At 44.8% G+C, this 19,359-nt stretch overlaps 8 protein-coding genes across 8 annotated transcripts; 4 read left to right on the top strand and 4 right to left on the bottom strand. All coding sequences in view use genetic code 12, as the record gives it.

Moving 5' to 3' along the window:
* Window positions 1-62: 62 nt before the first annotated feature.
* On the top strand, window positions 63-2,219 carry CDC24 (Rho family guanine nucleotide exchange factor; the record flags this gene model as incomplete). Its single annotated transcript, XM_001483948.1, has 1 exon — window positions 63-2,219. The coding sequence occupies one exon, from the start codon at window positions 63-65 to the stop codon at window positions 2,217-2,219; it is 2,157 nt and encodes a 718-aa protein (XP_001483998.2).
* A 111-nt stretch (window positions 2,220-2,330) lies between these two features.
* On the top strand, window positions 2,331-4,145 carry PGUG_03378 (putative electron-transferring-flavoprotein dehydrogenase; the record flags this gene model as incomplete). The annotated part of the gene is made up of 1 exon (XM_001483947.1): window positions 2,331-4,145. One exon carries the CDS (start codon window positions 2,331-2,333, stop codon window positions 4,143-4,145), a length of 1,815 nt encoding a protein of 604 aa, XP_001483997.2.
* Window positions 4,146-4,425: 280 nt separating this feature from the next.
* On the bottom strand, window positions 4,426-5,676 carry GDS1 (Gds1p; the record flags this gene model as incomplete). The annotated part of the gene is made up of 1 exon (XM_001483946.1): window positions 4,426-5,676. The coding sequence occupies one exon, from the start codon at window positions 5,674-5,676 to the stop codon at window positions 4,426-4,428; it is 1,251 nt and encodes a 416-aa protein (XP_001483996.2).
* Window positions 5,677-7,003: 1,327 nt separating this feature from the next.
* On the bottom strand, window positions 7,004-8,467 carry PGUG_03376 (uncharacterized protein; the record flags this gene model as incomplete). Its single annotated transcript, XM_001483945.1, has 1 exon — window positions 7,004-8,467. One exon carries the CDS (start codon window positions 8,465-8,467, stop codon window positions 7,004-7,006), a length of 1,464 nt encoding a protein of 487 aa, XP_001483995.2.
* Window positions 8,468-9,096: 629 nt separating this feature from the next.
* On the bottom strand, window positions 9,097-10,404 carry CLN3 (cyclin; the record flags this gene model as incomplete). Its single annotated transcript, XM_001483944.1, has 1 exon — window positions 9,097-10,404. One exon carries the CDS (start codon window positions 10,402-10,404, stop codon window positions 9,097-9,099), a length of 1,308 nt encoding a protein of 435 aa, XP_001483994.2.
* A 3,134-nt stretch (window positions 10,405-13,538) lies between these two features.
* PGUG_03374 (uncharacterized protein) lies at window positions 13,539-14,396 on the top strand (the record flags this gene model as incomplete). The annotated part of the gene is made up of 1 exon (XM_001483943.1): window positions 13,539-14,396. The coding sequence occupies one exon, from the start codon at window positions 13,539-13,541 to the stop codon at window positions 14,394-14,396; it is 858 nt and encodes a 285-aa protein (XP_001483993.2).
* A 129-nt stretch (window positions 14,397-14,525) lies between these two features.
* On the top strand, window positions 14,526-15,323 carry CYC3 (holocytochrome c synthase; the record flags this gene model as incomplete). Its single annotated transcript, XM_001483942.1, has 1 exon — window positions 14,526-15,323. One exon carries the CDS (start codon window positions 14,526-14,528, stop codon window positions 15,321-15,323), a length of 798 nt encoding a protein of 265 aa, XP_001483992.2.
* A 101-nt stretch (window positions 15,324-15,424) lies between these two features.
* PGUG_03372 (uncharacterized protein) lies at window positions 15,425-17,683 on the bottom strand (the record flags this gene model as incomplete). Its single annotated transcript, XM_001483941.1, has 1 exon — window positions 15,425-17,683. The coding sequence occupies one exon, from the start codon at window positions 17,681-17,683 to the stop codon at window positions 15,425-15,427; it is 2,259 nt and encodes a 752-aa protein (XP_001483991.2).
* Window positions 17,684-19,359: the final 1,676 nt, after the last annotated feature.

Raw genomic sequence — 19,359 nt, 5'->3', positions numbered from 1 at the left:
TTTCGCCGCTGACATAAGCAGTGCGCTTCAGGTAAAATCAACAACGCACAGACGACGCATTGATGGAGGGCCGAAGTCTACGATCTTTGCTGAATGCCAGCACTCCTCTGATCACCAGGGTGGCTCTGGGACCACTTCTGAGGTTCAACAAGGCTCCTGCTCAGCTGCACTTTCATCAACGATGTGTAAAGCTTCGTAATAAACTTGAGCGCATCCACGGCATGTCTCCATATCTTCAAAGAGCGCAAAATTTGGCAGAACTGGCAGCAGAACTGCAGGCTTTGGCACTCTCACAGCTGCAGGAGGTGAGTGCAAACACCCCTACCTTTATAGCGGGCGTTTTACCTGCGGTGGTGACGAGTGATCCGGTTACTCATCTTTGGAAATTATTTCAACTTGGAGCCCCGCTTTGTTTATTGTTCAATGCGGTGGCTCCCGAGCACCCTATTGCGGTGGTGAGCAGCGATGATATGAGGGTGTGCAAGAAAAGTGTTTATGACTTTTTGTTGGCGGTGAAAATGCACCTTGGATATGAAGACGAGTTGATGATTCTGAATGTGTTTTCCGACTCCGGCACCGATTTCAACAAAACATTGCTGGTGGTGGAGAAACTAGCGCTGCGCGCCGATATCGTCGAGGAGGAATCAAGCTCGTATAATGGGGGAACCCTACCCAACTCCACCCCAGGCTCCCTTCCTAGTTCTCAACCTGGCTCGGCTCCGACATCCCGTTCGGCGTCTGGCCACGTCCCAATGCACACTCCGGAGGCAGCCATGTCGTCGCTCTCGTTGTCCGATCGCGGAAGACCGACTTTTGATCTCGAACCCTCTCCTTTGGATTCAACGGTTACCCTCAACGACGAGCACAGCTCAACCGATGCTTCGAAGGTGTTCAACGAGCTCGTTTATACCGAGAGAAAGTACTTGGACGACCTCGAGCTCCTCCTCAAGTACAAGAACGAAGTGAGACTTGCCGACTCGGTTCTGCCCGAACAATTGGATATCATGTTTCCCAATTTGGACGTCATAACTGATTTCCAACGACGTTTTTTGAACGGTTTGGAGTGTAATGTCGGCATATCGTACAAGTACCAACGAATTGGGCTGGCGTTCCTCCACGCAGCTCGCGGTCCATTCAGAGCGTACGAACCATGGACAATCGGCCAAACCGCCGCCGTGGAACTTCTTCATCGCGAGGGTGCAAGCTTGCGGAAAAGCTCATCGTTGATCGACCCGGGCTTTGAGCTTCACTCGTATGTCCTTAAACCGGTTCAGCGGTTATGCAAGTATCCACTTCTACTCAAAGAGCTCGTTAAAAGTACCTCTACTCTCAATCCAGGCTACGAAGAACTCACGCTAGCTCTCGAAGCGATGAAGGAAGTTGCACACAAAGTGAACGAGGCACAGAGACGGGCCGAAAACGTGGGTTATCTCCATCAACTTCAGACACGGGTGGTCAATTGGAAGGGATACAACGTAAAAGAGATGGGAGAGCTTTTGCATCATGGCATAATTGGAGTTAAGGTGAAGGACGAGGATGAGAAGGAGTTTTTGGCATATTTATTCGAGAGGGCAATCTTCTTCTTTGTTGAAGAAGCCCGAAAAAAATCAGGTTTCCGCAACAAAACCCCGAAAGCTTCTTCCAGTCTCAATATGATTTCATCCGACGGACCGCTCGAGCTCTCTGGAAGAGTCTACGTGCTGGAGATCTACAATATTTCCACCCTTGGGAACTCGTTGGTGATATCGTGGCTGGGAAAGAAAGAAAGTGGGCTGTTCACGTTCAGATACAAGACAGAGGAGACCCGCGCTCAGTGGGAGAGCTGCTTGCGAGGCTTGAAGCAGAGCGAAATGGCTCAGATACACAGAAAGCTCAGAGGGTCTCAAGATTCATTGGGTAACTTATCTATGAACTCAGACCGCACTGTCGGTACACCAGGCAACAGACACCATTCTTCATCTTCCACCACCATGATGCAACGAAGAGTGTTGGTACAACTCATACACCAGAACAACGACGCCGGAACGTTGGTTTTACCGGCTTCAATTACGTTTCCGGAAGTTTATCAAAAGATCGGAAATCGGCTCGGAGATGTTCAAAGATTACGCTACAAAGACGAAGACGGTGATTACGTGGTGATGGACTCGAACGAAGACTGGGCTATTGCGGTCGACATGGTGGAGGAAACCGGCGGCTCCATCACCATCTGGGTAAGTTAGATCCAGTAGGATTCGAATATACGAAACACAGCCACACACCAGCATTGAGAGCTACCTCATCGCGCGCATTACTTCACCGTTGTTCTGATTGGATCACAACTATTCCGTCCAATGTGGAACATATTACGTCCTGTAATCCGCCAGCGGGTGAATAGTGTATTTCGTGGGCGATGGCCACAATGGCGTGCTCCCGTTGCTTTGTTCCATTCCAATACACCAAAAAACCAGGTTTTGTTCTCACAACTTTCTCAAGAAAATCAAGAAATTTTGACTCTGGACCGCGAGGCTGATGAGGTAGACGTCTGTATCGTTGGCGGGGGCCCAGCGGGTCTTGCTACGGCAATAAAATTCAAACAATTGGACACTGAAGATCAATATCGTGTTGTGGTGTTGGAAAAAGCTGGTGATTTTGGAGCTCACACCGTCAGTGGGGCTGTTATTGAACCTAGATCGTTACAAGAACTCTTTCCCGATGAAGCAGAGGTGCTCCCTAATGACTTGACCACGTTGGTGACGAAAGATTCTATGCAATTTCTCACTGAAGAGTACGCATTTCCTCTTCCAGAACCACCTCAGATGAAAAATGCTGGTAAAAATTACATTGTTTCACTTAGTGAAGTGGTGAAGTACCTTGCTGAAAAGGCTGAAGAACTCGGGGTCGAGTTGTATCCCGGGATTTCTGTTAGCGAACTTGTATATAATGACGATGGCTCCGTCAAAGGAGTCGCTACTCAAGACATGGGAGTTGGCAAAGATGGAGTGCCAAAAGATTCGTTTGAAAGAGGAATGGAGTTCCATGCTGGTGCTACTGTGCTAGCAGAAGGCTGTCATGGATCATTGACGAAAAGAGCCATCGCCAAGTTTGGTCTTCGTGATCAAAGTGATCCTCAAACTTATGGTCTTGGTATAAAAGAGGTGTGGGAAGTTTTGCCCGAAAACTTTGAAAAAGGCTACGTTGGTCACACCATGGGCTTTCCTTTACTGCTGGAATATGGAGGTGGATTTATGTACCACTTTGGGGATGGACTAGTGTCGGTAGGTCTCGTTATTGGATTGGATTATGCCAACCCATATGTGTCTCCATACCAAGAATTTCAAAAGATGAAGCTCCATCCTTACTATGCCAATGTTTTGAGAGGAGGAAAATGTATTTCCTATGCTGCTAGAGCATTAAATGAGGGAGGTTTACAAAGTGTGCCTCAATTATACTTCCCTGGTGGAGCATTAGTGGGCTGTTCAGCTGGGTTTGTCAATGTTCCAAAAATCAAGGGTACACACACAGCTATGAAAACTGGTATGCTTGCTGCTGAAAGCATTTACGACGCAGTTTCAAAGAGATCCGAAGAAGATTCAGAACCCATATTGTTGAAATCATACCAGGAAGCATACGAATCTTCTTGGGTTTACGACGAACTCAAAGCCATTCGTAACGTTCGTCCTTCGTTCCAGTTTGGTTTGTTACCTGGTTTGGCTCATTCTGGAATATCTACTTTCTTCAATGGAATTGAACCTTGGACCCTTCATCATCCTCACACGGACGCCGAGGCCACCAAACCTGCTTCTCAGTTTACTCCCAAGGAGTACCCAAAACCAGATAACGAACTCACTTTTGACATCATGACATCAGTGTCAAGAACTGGTACTTATCACGATGAAGATGAACGGTGCCATCTTCGAATTCCAAACCAAGATTACGATGCACACGCTAAAATCAGCTATCCCGTCTACAAGGGAGTAGAGAACCGGTTCTGTCCTGCTGGAGTCTACGAGTACGTGGAAGACGAGAGCAAGGATCTTGGGGTGAAATTCAACATCAATGCTCAAAATTGCATTCATTGTAAAACTTGTGACATCAAGGTTCCCACTCAAGACATCGATTGGCAGGTTCCTGAAGGGGGTGGGGGACCCAAGTATTCATTGACATGAACATGCCCATCATGTAATGATGGGCAATAGGATCAGATTCGACCAAATACAACTATATAACCAAGTGGATTCGAGTGAATACAGTTATCATTTAATGGACCAACCTATTTTTAAGCCTAATACATTAAAGTAAGAGAAAGCACCAATGATCATTCGGTTCTCTTTCAAATTGCTAATGGTGAAAATCATTTTAAAATTCTTCTAATTTTTCTATTCTACACCTTGGAATTGGCAGCAGGCGGACCATGCCACGAATCTTATATTATACACGAGAATTAAACTAAGCAAAGAATTTGTCCAAATCTGAAAGACTGATATCCTCGGGAGCTCCAACATCGTCCAACCATTTTTCGCAGCAATGAGACGATTTTGGAATTGAAGAAATGGCTTTAACCGCAGCAGCGTGTAACGCAGCAGCAGCAGCCGCCGCATTGGGACTGTGGGAGCATGGAGCTCTAGGAGCACGAGGAGCAGCAGCAGCAGCAGTCAATATTTTTGTCTTTTTCGATTGGAGAAAAGAAAGTGACTTTGACCGCTTTCCATTCTTGTACGCAGTTTGAATTTCAAACCCCAGTTCTGGGTCATTGAACACTTCCAAATCTTCCAAATCACCGTCCGAGTCGATCATTTCCTTGTCATTGTCAGCCTCCTGGGCGTCAACGTTGTTTAAGGAAGCAGTGACAGGAGCTGATGAATAAGGTACAAACAATTGAGATGCCTTATCGGCCAGAGATTCGAGAAACGCTGGTCTGGAGACACCCAAATCGTACATGGTCAGCCTTCTTTGCTTAGGGTAGTCAGCTGGTAAAGAAGAAGATTCTGGAAGGGAATCTGTAGGAGAGGACAGCTTTTGAGGGTGGTCTTTAACATGTAAGTGAAAATCTTTTGTGAGAATTCCACGGTACACATACACCATTCTCTTGGGAGAAGCATCGGCCCAGTCTCTTGACAAGGCATATTTAAGATTAGAATCACCCTTTTCAACTCTTTTAACATACGCATTTAATTTGGCACTCACCAAATTTGAAGTTTTAGTTGAAAGATTCGCCATTTCTGGATGTCTTTGCACCAAAACGTCACAAATTTGCTTCACCGTCATGCCTTCGCCTTCGGGATCGTGCTCGTACAAAATAAGAAAAATTGCAAACAAAACATCGTCTTCTAACGAAGGGTCGGCGGACTGGTCCGGTTTGGGTTTTTCACCGGTGACGGGAATGGTTGTGGAAATACCAGTTGCAATGGGCGCACGCGAGGGGGGTTTAGGTTTCTTGTGTAGGGAGCCAATGGCCGCAGCTGCTGGTGTCGGAGTCGAACCACGGGACGAAGTCGACGTGAGGGTAGTGGAGGTTGTATTTTTGCGGTGAAGAGTGTCGCCAGCCAAAGTATCAGGAGAGATACTTCTCAGGGTGGGAGACAGCTCGGAGGCAAACGAGGATGACGACGAAATGCTGTCGTGTTTGGGGGAATACGACGGAGACACAGGAGCATGTCCTACTGGAAAACCAACGGGTCTTCTATCAGCCAAAGCCATTATATGAGAACAAAAATAAACTTCAAAGGGATGACTTAATATTTCATAGAATCTGGGAAGGCTGAACTTGGTTCAGGGCTTCGACTTTTTAATACTAGATTAGTTAAAACCTAGTACCCAACCCAGAAGACTATTTGAATAAAAAAAAAGTTTCAAGTGCAAAAAGCGCCTGCGGAGAATATCCTGGATTAGTACAGAGCACATTTGGGGGATCGGGGTTGCTTTTTGGTGGTCAACATACTATCTCCAATGGTAGCTACTAGCTATAGTATAGATAAAAGGAGAGCGAAAAAATCTGTTTTCTTTCGCATCTCAATGTGGGGGTAACCCTGAAGACGCATGGGAAAGCAAGTGAAAAAAACGGAAATTGGAAATGACTATGGAGTTTATTGGGAAGAAGGAAGTGGTCTGGGGAAGCTTATGGGTGCCAGAAACGGATTTGAGACCATTGGTGGTGATTTATTGGGAGAAAGAAGGATTTCCTCGGGCTCAACTATGTGCAGTACATTGATAGTGAAAAAACCAAACAGAATAAACTGCTTCAGGGCAGTCTAATTGATCAGTTAAGCATCCTAGTCAGGTCTGTGGTTGCATTAGAACTGGTTTGGGTGGTTTTCGGTCCGTTTTAGGGCCTTTTGGTGGTTATCATCATGCACACATTTCATAGGCTGCGAATGATCCGATAAGAAATCTACAAAATGAAAAGTATGAAAAATGGGAATTAAGAGCCCAAAGTTTACGAGGAGCTAGCCTTGTAGTAGATGATACTATCTGGACGTTTTTTTGTACGAATTTCTTCTCTTTTGCTGCCAACCTTCACTTTGCAACCACAGGTAGGGGCTGCAGCCCTGCGGCGCTAATTGCGGCGAAAGTGACACAAAATCAACGAATTTTGCAGCCTTTCGGTTAGATTAGAGACGAGTCACGTGCCAGGGCCGAGCCCTGGTTTTTGGCTGCAAAACGTTTTTGATGTGATGCGCATACAATGGAGGAGGACAGACAATGGCAGGTTAATTGGGCGAGGTAATTGTGCATTGAAGTTATAGGCAGTGAAAAAGGTGTATTGAATTAGTTGGGGTGGCACTGCATGGAAGCGAAGAATTTCAAGTTCTATGCATTGGGTTGTGGAATCGCCTGCATCACTGTGCGTCCTAAAGTATAATTCAAGGGTGGCCAGACCTGGAATGCTTCGCATGCGTCGATGTAACCCGAACCAAACTTGGATTGTGCATATGCGGGATGGAAAGTGGGCCGGTGAGGCAAGTGAACAGGGGTAGCTGTGCGTGCGGCGCGTGCGGCGCGCCACAGGGGGGTTGCAAAGCGGTTTTCAGGATTTCTGATTTATTTTCCATTCACTAACTGCCTCTCGAGTCCGTGCAAAATCGCTCAGCCAGTAATTGTCCTTGTATGGGGCTTCGAAGCTATGAGCATTGGGAGGTGCAAACCAATAATTGATGGCAATGTGAATATTATCGTCATTATCACCAAAACTGGTAACTTCATGAAACCAGCCTGCGGGAAGATAAAGCATATCTCCCTTTTGTAGCCATACTGTGTAGCGAGAGGTGGTGAGTAGTTCGGGGTAGGTTTTGTTCGCGAAATCCGCGAGACGTTTTTGAATTTTTTCGTCAAATTCATCAATGTGTAAAAGTGCGGGAGGAATGGTGCTGAACGACGGGGGTGAAGAACTCGAGGAATTCGAAGAGTCTTTTGTTTGGTTTAGTCTCTCCTCCTCCTCAAGTATCACAGACTCGTCTATCTTCTCCCGGCGGTCACTTTTCCACCGTAAAACTTCCGTTTCTAATGCTCCGTCGTCTCGAATGTGTCTCCAAAGTGGAGCATTTTTGTCGTGTTCGTAGTCGATGATGCCGCTATCGTAGATTTTTCTTATAGTTCCCACGGTGGCAAGACTGGGGCCCGAAGCTGGAGGGAAAATCGTGAATCTTTTGCGACCAGAAACGAGAATGTAGAGATTGTCAGCATGGTCATGGTGAAGACCAGACGACTGTCCATTGGGAACATACCTACCCAAGCCCAAATCAGGTAGGGACTCGTTGAGCTTGAAGGGTTGTTCTCGCTTGTTGCACCGGCCCATCCAAAGGTTGATCTGTTGGGGAATAAGTGTGGGAAACAACGATGGAGAAATGGGAAGTTTCTGAGGAGTGAGCGGAGGCTGAAAAAGTTCTTTGACTCTGTAGTGGATTTCTTCGGGAGAAAGGTCGATGTAGTCGTCGACGGAGCCCGAGAATGAGCCGGAAAATGAGCTGTCACTTTCGTTATCGGAGCCGTCAGGCTCAGTGAACTCAGACTTCAATCCAGACAATTCAGACTTTGTGACATTAAGTTTACTTTCTCCATTGACTCCAGCCTCAATTTCCTCCTCACTTTCTTCCTCATCTTCACTCTCATCTTCACTTTCTTCTTCGCTTTCCTGTTGATTTTCCATTTCCCCTTCCTGATTTTCCTCCCTTTCATACTGCGTCGTCAAGTAATAGCTGTCGTCGGCTTTCAACTTTTCCACCAATTCCCCCAAAAACATCTCCTGTCTTTCCCGTCCACCCCCAAACCCGTGGGCATCCCGGCGCTCCACCTTGAGAGGTCCGTCATACCCCAAATAATCGACTATTTTATCAACCTGAAATTTTTCACTTTCCACCTCACATTCAACCCCACTAAACTTGACAGGCTCCCGTCGTACAACATAGCCGGAAAACAACCCCTGTGGGTCACATGGCCCAGAGATCGTCGCCACCTCCTGCAGAGCCTGTTTTCTCCTCTTGAGTGTGTCCATTGTTAATTGTCCGCTATGCAAATTTCAACGGCATCGCAATTTACCAATTAGGAAATATATGGGGAACAACCACGAACAATCGCCGACATAAATCCTGATTCCTGAGGCCATTGATATGGTTGCTAATGCACATTGTTACTCGGCTGCTGCCCAATAGGGGCATTTTCCTACCTTTTAAACACCTGCGTCTACTTGAACAATAGAGTGCGTAGTCCGACCGGCGATCGATGATCAGCGCCTGGCGAGACGATGCAGCTAGACGAGACGGTTGAGGGGTTTGAATATTGCTCAAATTAGAGAGATTTACTAAAACTGACAAATAAGTGTGGAGAAGGAATAGAAATGTGAATTGCGAATTGTGGAGAATATGGGAATAGTGAATAGTGAATAGTGAAGTGAAGTGTGGAATAGTGAGATATTCATTTTCGTGGTCGCTACGACTTACTCCAATTGCCTTAAAATTTCGCTAAAGTGCACTGAACATTCACTTGGTCTCGCTAAAAATCTAAAATATTTCAGACATTTCAAATTCACTTTTACAGAATTCTGTAGCAAATGGTTCTTCAATTCTTCAATTTCTTTTCTTTATTTCTACTAGTGTGTTCTATTGTAGCTACTGCCGGCAGATGCTAAGATATAAAGAATACAGGCCTGGTGGACCGGGTTCTCTTAAGAGTGTCTTCGGAAACCAGATCCACATTTTCCTCCACCAATAATTGATGACTTCTTTTCCGCAGATTGAGACTGAGAGTGCTCAGTTCTCGTGAAACATCCACGTCGCTAACTGTAGGCGGGCGGAAGAAAGCATGTTCATATTGCTGAGGAGAAACATTAGGACTGGGAAGATTGGGAGAGGGTAAATAAGGAGAATGCACGGGGCCCTGGGCCATGACAAAATCGTGCTTGACGGGAGCCCGAGGACTGATATTGCTCGACACAGGGGTCGGAGGAAGGCGGCCGTTATGTGAGGGTCTTACCAGGGAAGAATTTTTGGGAGTAACGGGCTCGGTGTTTTCGTTGGTAAATGCAATTAATAGTCTCATCAATCCAATGAATCGACTCAGTTCATTGAAGTATTTGGATTTCAACGATGGCGGAGGACACTTGAGGATTTTGAGAAGCTGCTGGAAAAGCAGTTGATATTGGGTGAATGCAAGAATAGTAGAATGATGCAGATTGATGCGATTCAACACCTGGGCAACGTTGACGGGAAGCCTCAAGATTAGTATGGCGGTGAGGAACGCAGCGAGCGACGCTTGCAGCGCCAAATAGTTGAAATATGTGTTGGGGTAGAATTGAACAAGCTCGCAAATGTACACGGAAACCACCTTGATATCATTCAAGTGGAACTTAGAACCAGCTAAGTCCGGCATGGCACAGGTGATGTAGAGGTCGATGAAGGCGTCGAACGTGGGATATGACACGTTCCAATCGAGCGACTTCAACAAGTGTTTTTCCATTTCCAAGAAAAGCCGTTTTTGGTAGCAGTTGCAGCACATCTTACACAAGTCATCCAACGATGGGATTTTCTGTTTGGAATCGAGATTCTTGCACGCCACCCAGAGGGCAGTGAGCCCCAATAGTTGGTAATGTGATTTTTTCACGATTCTGGTCAGACAGTACCGGTCGATCAAATTGACCGTCAACGGAAACGTGGACTTACTCAAGCTAAGTTTATTGACCACGTCCATTAGAAAGTCCAACAAAAGCGGACGCATTTTCAAGTTCATCTCCGGCTGCTGTTGTATCAAGGAAAGATTGGGAAGTGCCGACGACTCGATATGTAAAAGATGTTCCAAAACTTCGGCTTGATATTCGTCCACCGTGTTTTGATGACAACGAAGTTCCATCAGTTGTAGAGATACATGAGATGCTCTATGATTAGCCGCCGCCAATCGTACCTGATGGTAGATATCTGGAGACTGGGGCCTGTTCATGATGAAAGAAAAACCGATGAAATGAAAGGAATGAACAAGGTTTTATAACAGTGGCCAAAATAATTTGCCGAAAAATCTGCAATCCCGATTTTGAAGTTGGTGCGACCAGATGTCCTATATACCAAGGTGCAGAAGATTTGGCAACCAAGGCGTAGTTTTAAAGGGTCGACGTGAGACGAAAAAAAAAAACCTGGGTTGGTCCATAATTTTACACGCCAGGATTGTATAATTATCTCGATTGGGCAAACCTGCGTAACCCGGATGCATATAGGAGTTGCCCATTGCGAATCGGAGGTGAAAAATATTGATAAGCGGCAGAAAAGTGGGGGTTTGAGGGGTGAAGCCTGCTATGGTTCCTGAAATAACAGGTGTAATGTAACTCGGTCTATATGAATAGCGTCAATTCATCCACATCAACTTTTACCAGTCAATGCCGATAGACGCCAATTGGTCTCGTCACGTGTGGGTGCGGCCTGTGTCCGGCATCGGTTGCACCTGTGGCATTGCAGCATCCGGACATCACATGCGGAAGTTCCCCCCTTCCAAGGTGCACCTCTACATTACCGATTTCGGCCGGTTTGAGGGCCAACGCAGTGGAGTAGAACGATGATAGATCAAACAGGTAATCTATATAGTTTATTGTATTTTGGTACTTTTCCATTATTAAAAATTACCATTCTTACCTTTTTAAGCTGAATATATCCCCAATTCATCAATTCGATTGTAACTCCTTAGCCGATGCCCTATTGTACTGTGACCTATTCCATCCCTTATTTCCCCGTTCCCTAACAACTGCAACATTGGCTGCTGGTGACGGTGCGGCTGCAAGGAGTGCGCATCATTACCAGGAAATCAGGATATGCGGCTCAATTCATCCCAACCAGGTATTATTGACGAGTGTCCCGAACTCCGTAAAAGGCTGCAATGCATGAATGAACAGAGATAACTCACCGGTTAGAAACACATAACATTGCAGCATATGAACATGCATTAGTGTTTTATGCTGGTTTCCACACTTGTAGTATTTTTTTGCCTGCATTTAGTCACCTCGACGAGCCGCCCCGGTATTTCTCTTAATCGGGCGGTTGCGACCACTAGGATTTCGGCCCTAATTCCGTCCGATTTCCGCAAAATATGCACCTAAAGCTGCCGCATACACCACCTATCGAAGCTGTAAATGCGGCCCCCGCACGCCTGTCGTCCACGTACCTACGCCGCCAGATGTGCAGGTCTATTGTCGAGTTATTATTTATAGATAGCCATTGTGCAGGGCAGGACATACCACGCCATTGAATGCCCCCTCGAAGCAATGCCGCTTATTTCATGCAGTGAAGCTAGTGACACGATCGTGCCAGCCCCCCTGGAGCCACCGGATGTTTTTGCCATTATCTTATCGTGTATACTTGCCGATCGATGCAATTTTTTATCCATTTTTTGTCGACTGCACATACCCCAGTGACTTGTGCCACAAATCCGGATGCATAAGTTATGCGCAAGCTAACGTTTTCTAGGTGTCGAGGTGCGTTAACATTGCCTTGCATCTTTCGACAAGTGTTCTATTATTCATTTCATTTCTTCAACCTGGTTCGAGCCTGCATTTACGCAGAATGTATTAACCACGCGCCATGGGCGCATTTATTTTGTCGGCACGGCCGAATTGGTGCGATGCCGACAGGCCGACTAATTCCATGCATAGGTGCTTAAGCTTGTGCCACAAGTGGCGGCTAATACTAATTGGTACCCTACCAAATTCTACTATTCTCTATCTATTCTGCTATTCTACTATTCTACTATTCAACTCTAACCTTTTGTACTTTATAATCTTCTCAATTTTCAGCTGCTCTTTTTTCAGCTCTCTCGCGTATCTTTTCCCAAAACGGTAATGCGGTTGCACCCTATCTATCAGATGGATCAGACCAAAATCAACTTTCATGAAAGAAATTGAGCAGATTTCTCTTAACTTTGTCTCAGAAAACACTCCTAACTCGAAATATCCCGTTCTTGTCTACCGGAATGTGTTGAGTGGGTCCATGGTTGACCCTAGTCTTGATGAAGCTCTGCGAAAAGAGCACACAAAAAAGATGTTCCAAACGAACAATTGGCGTCCTGAGGTAAGTTCATTCTTCATTCTATCATTCTATCAATCCATCATTCTGTCATTGACCCATCATCTATAATTCTTTCTGATTTTCACTGGCTCATCTAAAGGGCTCATCTCACTTAAGGCTTATGTCTTTAAATCTTGTCTTTTTATTTCAACTTTCTTAATGTTACTCACACAGAAAGTTTATTCCAGCATTACCAATTGCCATTACCACCCAAATGTCCATGAAGCGTATGCTGTAATTCAAGGAAGTTCCACATTGGTGTTAGGCTTGGACGTTGCAAGAGAACCAGATTTGGGTGCAAATTTTGTGGAAGTATATGTTTCTGTAGGCGACGTCATTGTGATTCCTGCTGGTGTTTCCCATCGTTCCAAGCGGTTTGACAAGGATTACAGGTACTTGGCAGCGTACCCTGAAGAAGGAGAAAATTGGAAACTGGTAAGTAAGCTGGTTCTTGCTTCGAAAAAATATAACAATTTGAAATATCTGGAAATGGCTACTAGAGTTGCCGTACCCAGATCTGACCCTGTATACGAGAAGGGGGGATTATTAGATATCTGGAAAAACTAAAAGGTATTGAATAACCTAAATTCTCCATTTGATACTAAATCTCATACATTTTAAAATAATATTGAGTAGCATTTTGCAACCAATTCAATGACAACTTTTATTTTTATGAAAAACCCTCAATGGTCGAGATTGTAGAAATGATTATATCTTTACCATTTTCAAATAAATGTCCCTATTTTATAACGTCTTCATTTTGGACTTGACAGGCTGCATATTGACAGGGTGCATATGCACGTACCCAACGGTTTTCATTTCCATAACACAAAAAATCACCATTCTAATTATAAAGATACAATTTACTTCATTAAACAACTCTTTGCATCACCCAATCCTCTCAGACATCTCTCTGTTATCAGATATTCTGAAATTTTACACCACCTTCAATAAGTTCACTTCACACCTCTTGCAGCGCATCCCACCCACACACCAGTCTCAAAGCATCTTCTCTCTTCTTATACCATGAACAGGGAAGAATTGGAGGCGCTTCACCGCAAGCAGACCAAAGATTTGACCAATACCATAACGGGGCTCAAGAAGCAAGCCACGAAAAAGACAAGAAAGGCGGTAAATGTACGATGTGCGGAAATGGAGCTTGAACTCAAGCAAAAACAGGAACAAGAACTTCGTGATTTTGATGGCATTGAAGAGGAAAACGGAACCCAAAACGAAGACACAGACCTACAGAAGCTCATTAGACTTACAGAACTGCAATCTATGGAGCCAAAGACTTCAAAAGTGGAGGAAACACCAAATGAGAAGGCATCAGTTCCTCGAAAAAATCGACAAAAAGAAAGGCTTGCGAGACGAGCAGCCAAGGAGCAGGAGCTCCGTGACCAGGCTCTTGAAGAATTGAAGAATCAGCCCGATTTGCGTGCCGAAGAAATGGCGGCGATGGACAGAAAAATCGAGCTTCTTGGACTCGAGGTTTATGACATAAAACCCGATGGTCATTGTCTTTTTGCATCGATCCAGCACCAGCTCCAGACACGGCACAGCATCGAACTCAGCATTTCCGAGCTCAGGCAAAAATCAGCAGCATTTATTCGTGAAAATCCAGACGATTTCGTGCCGTTTCTCATGGCCGAAGACCGCGAAATTCACGAATACACAAAAGAATTGGAATCTACAGCTATGTGGGGGTCAGACATGGAAATCTTGGCTCTTTCTCGGCTCCTCGACTTGTCTACAACGGTAATTCAGGCCGATTCCACCGTCACCATCCACGAAGAAGGAACTAAACCGATCTTTCTCGGCTACTTCCGACACTCGTACGGTCTTGGGGAGCACTACAACAGTCTACAGGCGCGGTCTGATTAAAAACCCGGTTAAAACCCTGTTTTTTTGGCTTTTTTTTGACCTTTTGTTCCTGGCTTGTCTTTGCTTGATTTACACCCATGCACCTGTCATCCGCGGAACCCATCGCATCGCAACAATCTCATCTTAGTAATGGGTTGGTTTTGGGCCGATTCGGCTACTTCCGCTGCTTCTGCGTGTCCTGTGCGTCCTCCGGTGCTGCTGCTGTATGCTGGAGGATGTCCAGTTATAAAAAAGTCCTCGGCCGTTTCCGATGAAAAATCCGAGTGTCCGGTCGATCACGAGTCCATCCTTAATCCCATGAACAATATGCCTATGGATATCAGCTCCGAGCGGGCACCAGGCCAAAAAGTGGTGTTGCCTACAGAACGAACGGTGTCTTCGATTCCAAGAGGAGAAAGTGCCGATATGGGATTCTGGGAATATCCTTCTCCACAGCAAATGTTGAATGCGATGCTTCGGAAAGGTAAAGGTTCGGGTATACCCGAAGAGGCGGTTGAGCTGATGGTGGGAGTGCACAACTTTCTCAACGAGGCGGCTTGGCAGCAAATCTCTGAGTGGGAAGCTCCATATACGCAATCCACAAATGTCTCTCCAAGACTTTTGAAGTTTACTGGAAGACCTCACGACTTGAGTCCTCGTGCAAGAATGTTTTTGGCACTAGGAAAGTTGTTCCCTGAAACCTTTAATACGGAACCTCCATTCGATAGGCACGACTGGACGGTTTTGCGGTCGCTCGGCAAGGAAAAAGGATGGCAGAATGTTCGCTATGTGATCGACTATTATGGAGCTCCTGACGACGAGGAAACCGGCATGCCGTCTTTCGTGTTGGACACAAGGCCTGCGCTTGATTCTGTAGGAAGTGCTATCGATAGAGCCAGCCATTGGGCCAAGCCTCTTTGGAAGAAAGCTATGGGCGAGCCGTACTAGAGAAGAAGATAAGAGACGAAGAGAAGAAGACGAAGATAAGAAGATAACGAGACAATAGAACCAAGAGAAGAAAGGCAAGATAGGGTTTATGTACATACTATTTACACGGCAATTTTGTCGAGCAACGGCTTGGGAACGGTATACTCTTTAGACAATCTTCTGATGATTTTTGGCAATTCGGTTCCCAACTCGGTTCCATTTTCTGCCATTTCTTTGAGCATCCACTCAATCTTTTCCTTGTTTCCTTTCTTTATGAAATGTTGTATGAGAAAGTAGTATGTGTAGTGGTTGGGTTTGCACCGACTTGAAATTTTTTCCTGGTTCTTAAAATTGTGATAGTATTGCAATGCCAACAGCTCGTGTTTGTACAACAAAGCCTTGATCATCTGGTTCCATACTCTGGGTTCGTTCTTGGATTTGGTGTATTTTTCAAATAAAATCTCAGCATTTCCAACTGAGCCATGGTCAAGTTCTCCTTCCAACATAGCCGTCAAAACGTGAGGAGAGTTTCCATACGACTTGGAGTGCTCGAAAAGTGTTCTGGCAGCTTCCAAATTTAACCCGTCTTTCACCAAACCACTAATTAAAATCGAGTAGGTGTAATCGTTGAGAGTTAAACCCGCCTGTTTGTTGTTAGCAAAGCTCTCCAAAAGCTCAGTAACATTAGGAGCAAGTCCCTTGGCTCGGTGCATCTTAAAGTACAAGTCAATCACTATGGTGTATGTCCCGATTTCTTCAGCAATATTGTGCTGTTTCATGAACTTGAGAATTCCATCCACCGCCTTGTAATTATCGGCACGAGCGTAGTGGTTTAGGAAGGTGTTCATACACAGAGTCGAAGGAACGTAGCCCGAGCCGTCTTCCATCAATTCCTTGAGTTTTTTCTCGGCTTCATCCACTTTTTTATTGAGAACCAATCCAATGAGAATATTGTTTTTTGTAGCGTGAATTACCGGCACCTTTCCCTTGCCTTGGACGGAGTATTTTGTCAAGAACTCGTCCACAGCTTCGAAGTCGTTCATGTTAGCAAACCCAGCAACGATTATCGACAAAGTTTTAGGACTCATTTCGGGGTAAAGTGACAAGACCGTATCGATGGTGCGTCGAAGATTGACAGAAATTTCCTTTCTTTTGGTCTCGTTCAAGGTACGGAGGTAGGAAGGGTGTCCCATACATCTCAACACAATATCCCAAGAAACTATAGAAGGTTTGGAAATTCCATTTTGGAGCATGGACCGGAAAATGTCAAAAACCCGGTCGATTTGCAGACACTCAAAATATCCATTCATAAACCTGGTCAAAGTGTTCTCCGAGATCGGTCTCTTATACTTCAAGGCAGCATCCTGGACAAGATCGTAGGTTCTGTTCAAAAGATTAAAGTCGTTGGTAGCGATAGCACGGTTGATTTTGCGAATCACCACAGAGCCATTAGGGTCCAACGACTCTAATTCCATAGCATTGAGTTGGGTTTGGAACTCCTGGAACTCCTTTTCCAGGCGAACGGCTCCTAAACCCATCACAGTTCTTCTGACATGAAAAATTTCGGGCACCTCGTCAGTTTGCAACAATTTCATGGCGTCTCTAAAATCGTATTTGGCGTTCAGCGCCAAGCAAGATTGCACATACAGGTAGAACGCCAAGTTTGTCAAGTCTCTCTTTCTGAAAGCCGAGTCCTTCATGAATCCAAACCGTTTGAAAACGAGTCCATTGTTCACCGCTGAAGAATACTCCAAAAAACGAACCCAAGTTTGAAGGGCAGCTTGGTACGATTCAAGTGCCTGTAACGCCATGACCTTGGAGAACAAGAATCCATGGGCAACTTTGTGCTCAATGGCCAAATCAAGCACTTTATTTAAAGTCGAAGCGTCGGTGATTTTCTGAGAATAAACGTCAAGCACTGGCTGGAAAACCGAAAACAAACTTTCCTCGTTTATTCCCTCCGCTACCTGGACCTCCCGCAAGTACGATAAACCCTCTTCCAAGATCTCTACAGCCTCGGCTGTGTCAGAACCATTGGCCAGCTCGATGGAAGACCGCACTTGCGAGCTAATGTCTCTAAGTTTTGGGTTGATTTTGTATCTTTTTGCCCCAGGATTCTTTCTGGTAGAAGAACCAGAGTCGCCATTGACATTTTTCTGGCCATTTTTACCGTTACGTTGCTCATTGGTGTAATTCTCGCTGGCATTTTTGGCCGACTCGGTGACACTTGATTCGCTCTTCGTCACTATTTCATTAAGCTGTGCTTCTTGAGCACTCAAACTCGACGACAGCAATCTGGCACCTCTTGTTAGTCCGAAACGCCATTGCCTCAGGAACAGGCTCCCGAGACTGGTGCGTGCCAACTGCCGAACAGGAAGCATTTAGTGGTCTAATGGAAATTTTCTGTGAAAAATTTCGCGAACTCTCAAGAAGTTGGAGGTTTAAGAGAGACAGAGAGTTTAGCAGTAAAGTTGTCAGAACACGATAATTTGGGGTACCGTCGTCACCGAACGATGTACTCACAAGAATATACGATACTGGAGGAAAAAGAGTTGAAACTACATTTATACATGGGAACTGCCACTGGCCAAAATGGCCAAATGGCCCAAAAATGCCCAGAATCAAAAAGACAAACAAGTTGCCCAGTTGCTGAGAGTACTGGAAAATACTCAATCGATACTCAGTAGCTTTGTCGTTCGTTCAGAATCCTCCAAACTCAAGCTTCAAATTTTTCAGTACTAATCCATTATTTTCTGTTGTTAGTATGTTTCAGTTTAAACCTTCTTATCATGAACAGATATCAATTGAGCTGGGTTTAATAGAGTCCTAGACTCGTTATCATCATTTAGACACATACCTTGAAATACAAAGAAGACGAATGAAAAATCAATGCGATTTTCTCTTATGCTGCTTCCTGCAGATAGTCCCAAGATGTCCTGGCAAGCTGCAGGACAAGTATTTTCGAACCTGAGGTGTCCGTACCAATGCTCAAATCTAGCGCTTAGACAAAATGACTAGCGGCTGATTTTAACCAGTAAACTAATTAGTCACTGCCAAGATCAAGACAATGGTCACCAAAACGGAATGACAACGCCTATAAACGGAACCAGATAAATCTCAACTCAATGAGGAAGAATCGGAATCGGTTTCCTCTTTCGAATACTTTCGGAAACCCTAAACTGTCTACTCGACTAACTATAAATATGGGCTCATCCTAAGTCTAACAAATTAACCTATTAGTTGATAGTCATCAATTCTACAGACAACCACTTCCTAAATTAGAATTACTTAGAAAACTAGTAGGATTTCAACAGTTTGGGGATGCGAACTCTGCCTATATTACGTTAAGAGAGAAGCATAGGAACAGAAAGTATAAGAAGAGAATTAAGAAGAGAATGATGGAATCGAAAGTATAAGGATCTAATTGAGTATAAAGGCAGCAGAAGTCAGCTGGACTCCGCGATAGTCATTTTTAGGTGCATTTGACCTGCTATAAGAAGTACGACTTTTTCCACGAGGTTCGGCAAATTGTTTATCGTATACAATTACTTGAACCTGACCTCTGATGGATCCAAATGGAAGAAAAAATGACTGACGAAACTATGGAAGAAAAAACGCCTGAAGAAATTGTGGGAATGACTACAGAAACTGGAGCCGAGACTCTGCATAAACTTAGGCAAACGAGAAGTGAAGTTTTATACTTCGTTGCAAGCCTCCTTTATTTTGCCTCGCTTGGGTTGGTGCTTAAATATCATGATGACTTCTTAAACGATGAGGTAAAGACTCCTCGCGGTTATTTCTGGTTCAGTTCTGCAGCTTGTCTTGTGATCGGTACTGCAATGTGGATAGACATCATAATCGCTTCCACTCGATATAAGGTTGTAGTGGGAGATTCTGAATTTAACTTAATCATGCTTCTGTTTGGCATTATATCCTTAGTTCTTTTGATTCTAGATGGCTCCCACTAAGCAGAGTATACAACTACAAAGTTTTTCGCTTTACAATATTTACCAATGATATTAGCAGCCTATAAGTCAAATTGAATGCTTACCTTTAG

This window comes from Meyerozyma guilliermondii, genomic scaffold (assembly GCF_000149425.1).
Source record: "Meyerozyma guilliermondii ATCC 6260 scaffold_4 genomic scaffold, whole genome shotgun sequence".
NCBI lineage: Eukaryota > Fungi > Ascomycota > Pichiomycetes > Serinales > Debaryomycetaceae > Meyerozyma > Meyerozyma guilliermondii.
The sequence above is the reverse complement of the archived record's forward strand: the minus strand, read 5'-3'. Positions and strand labels throughout refer to the sequence as shown.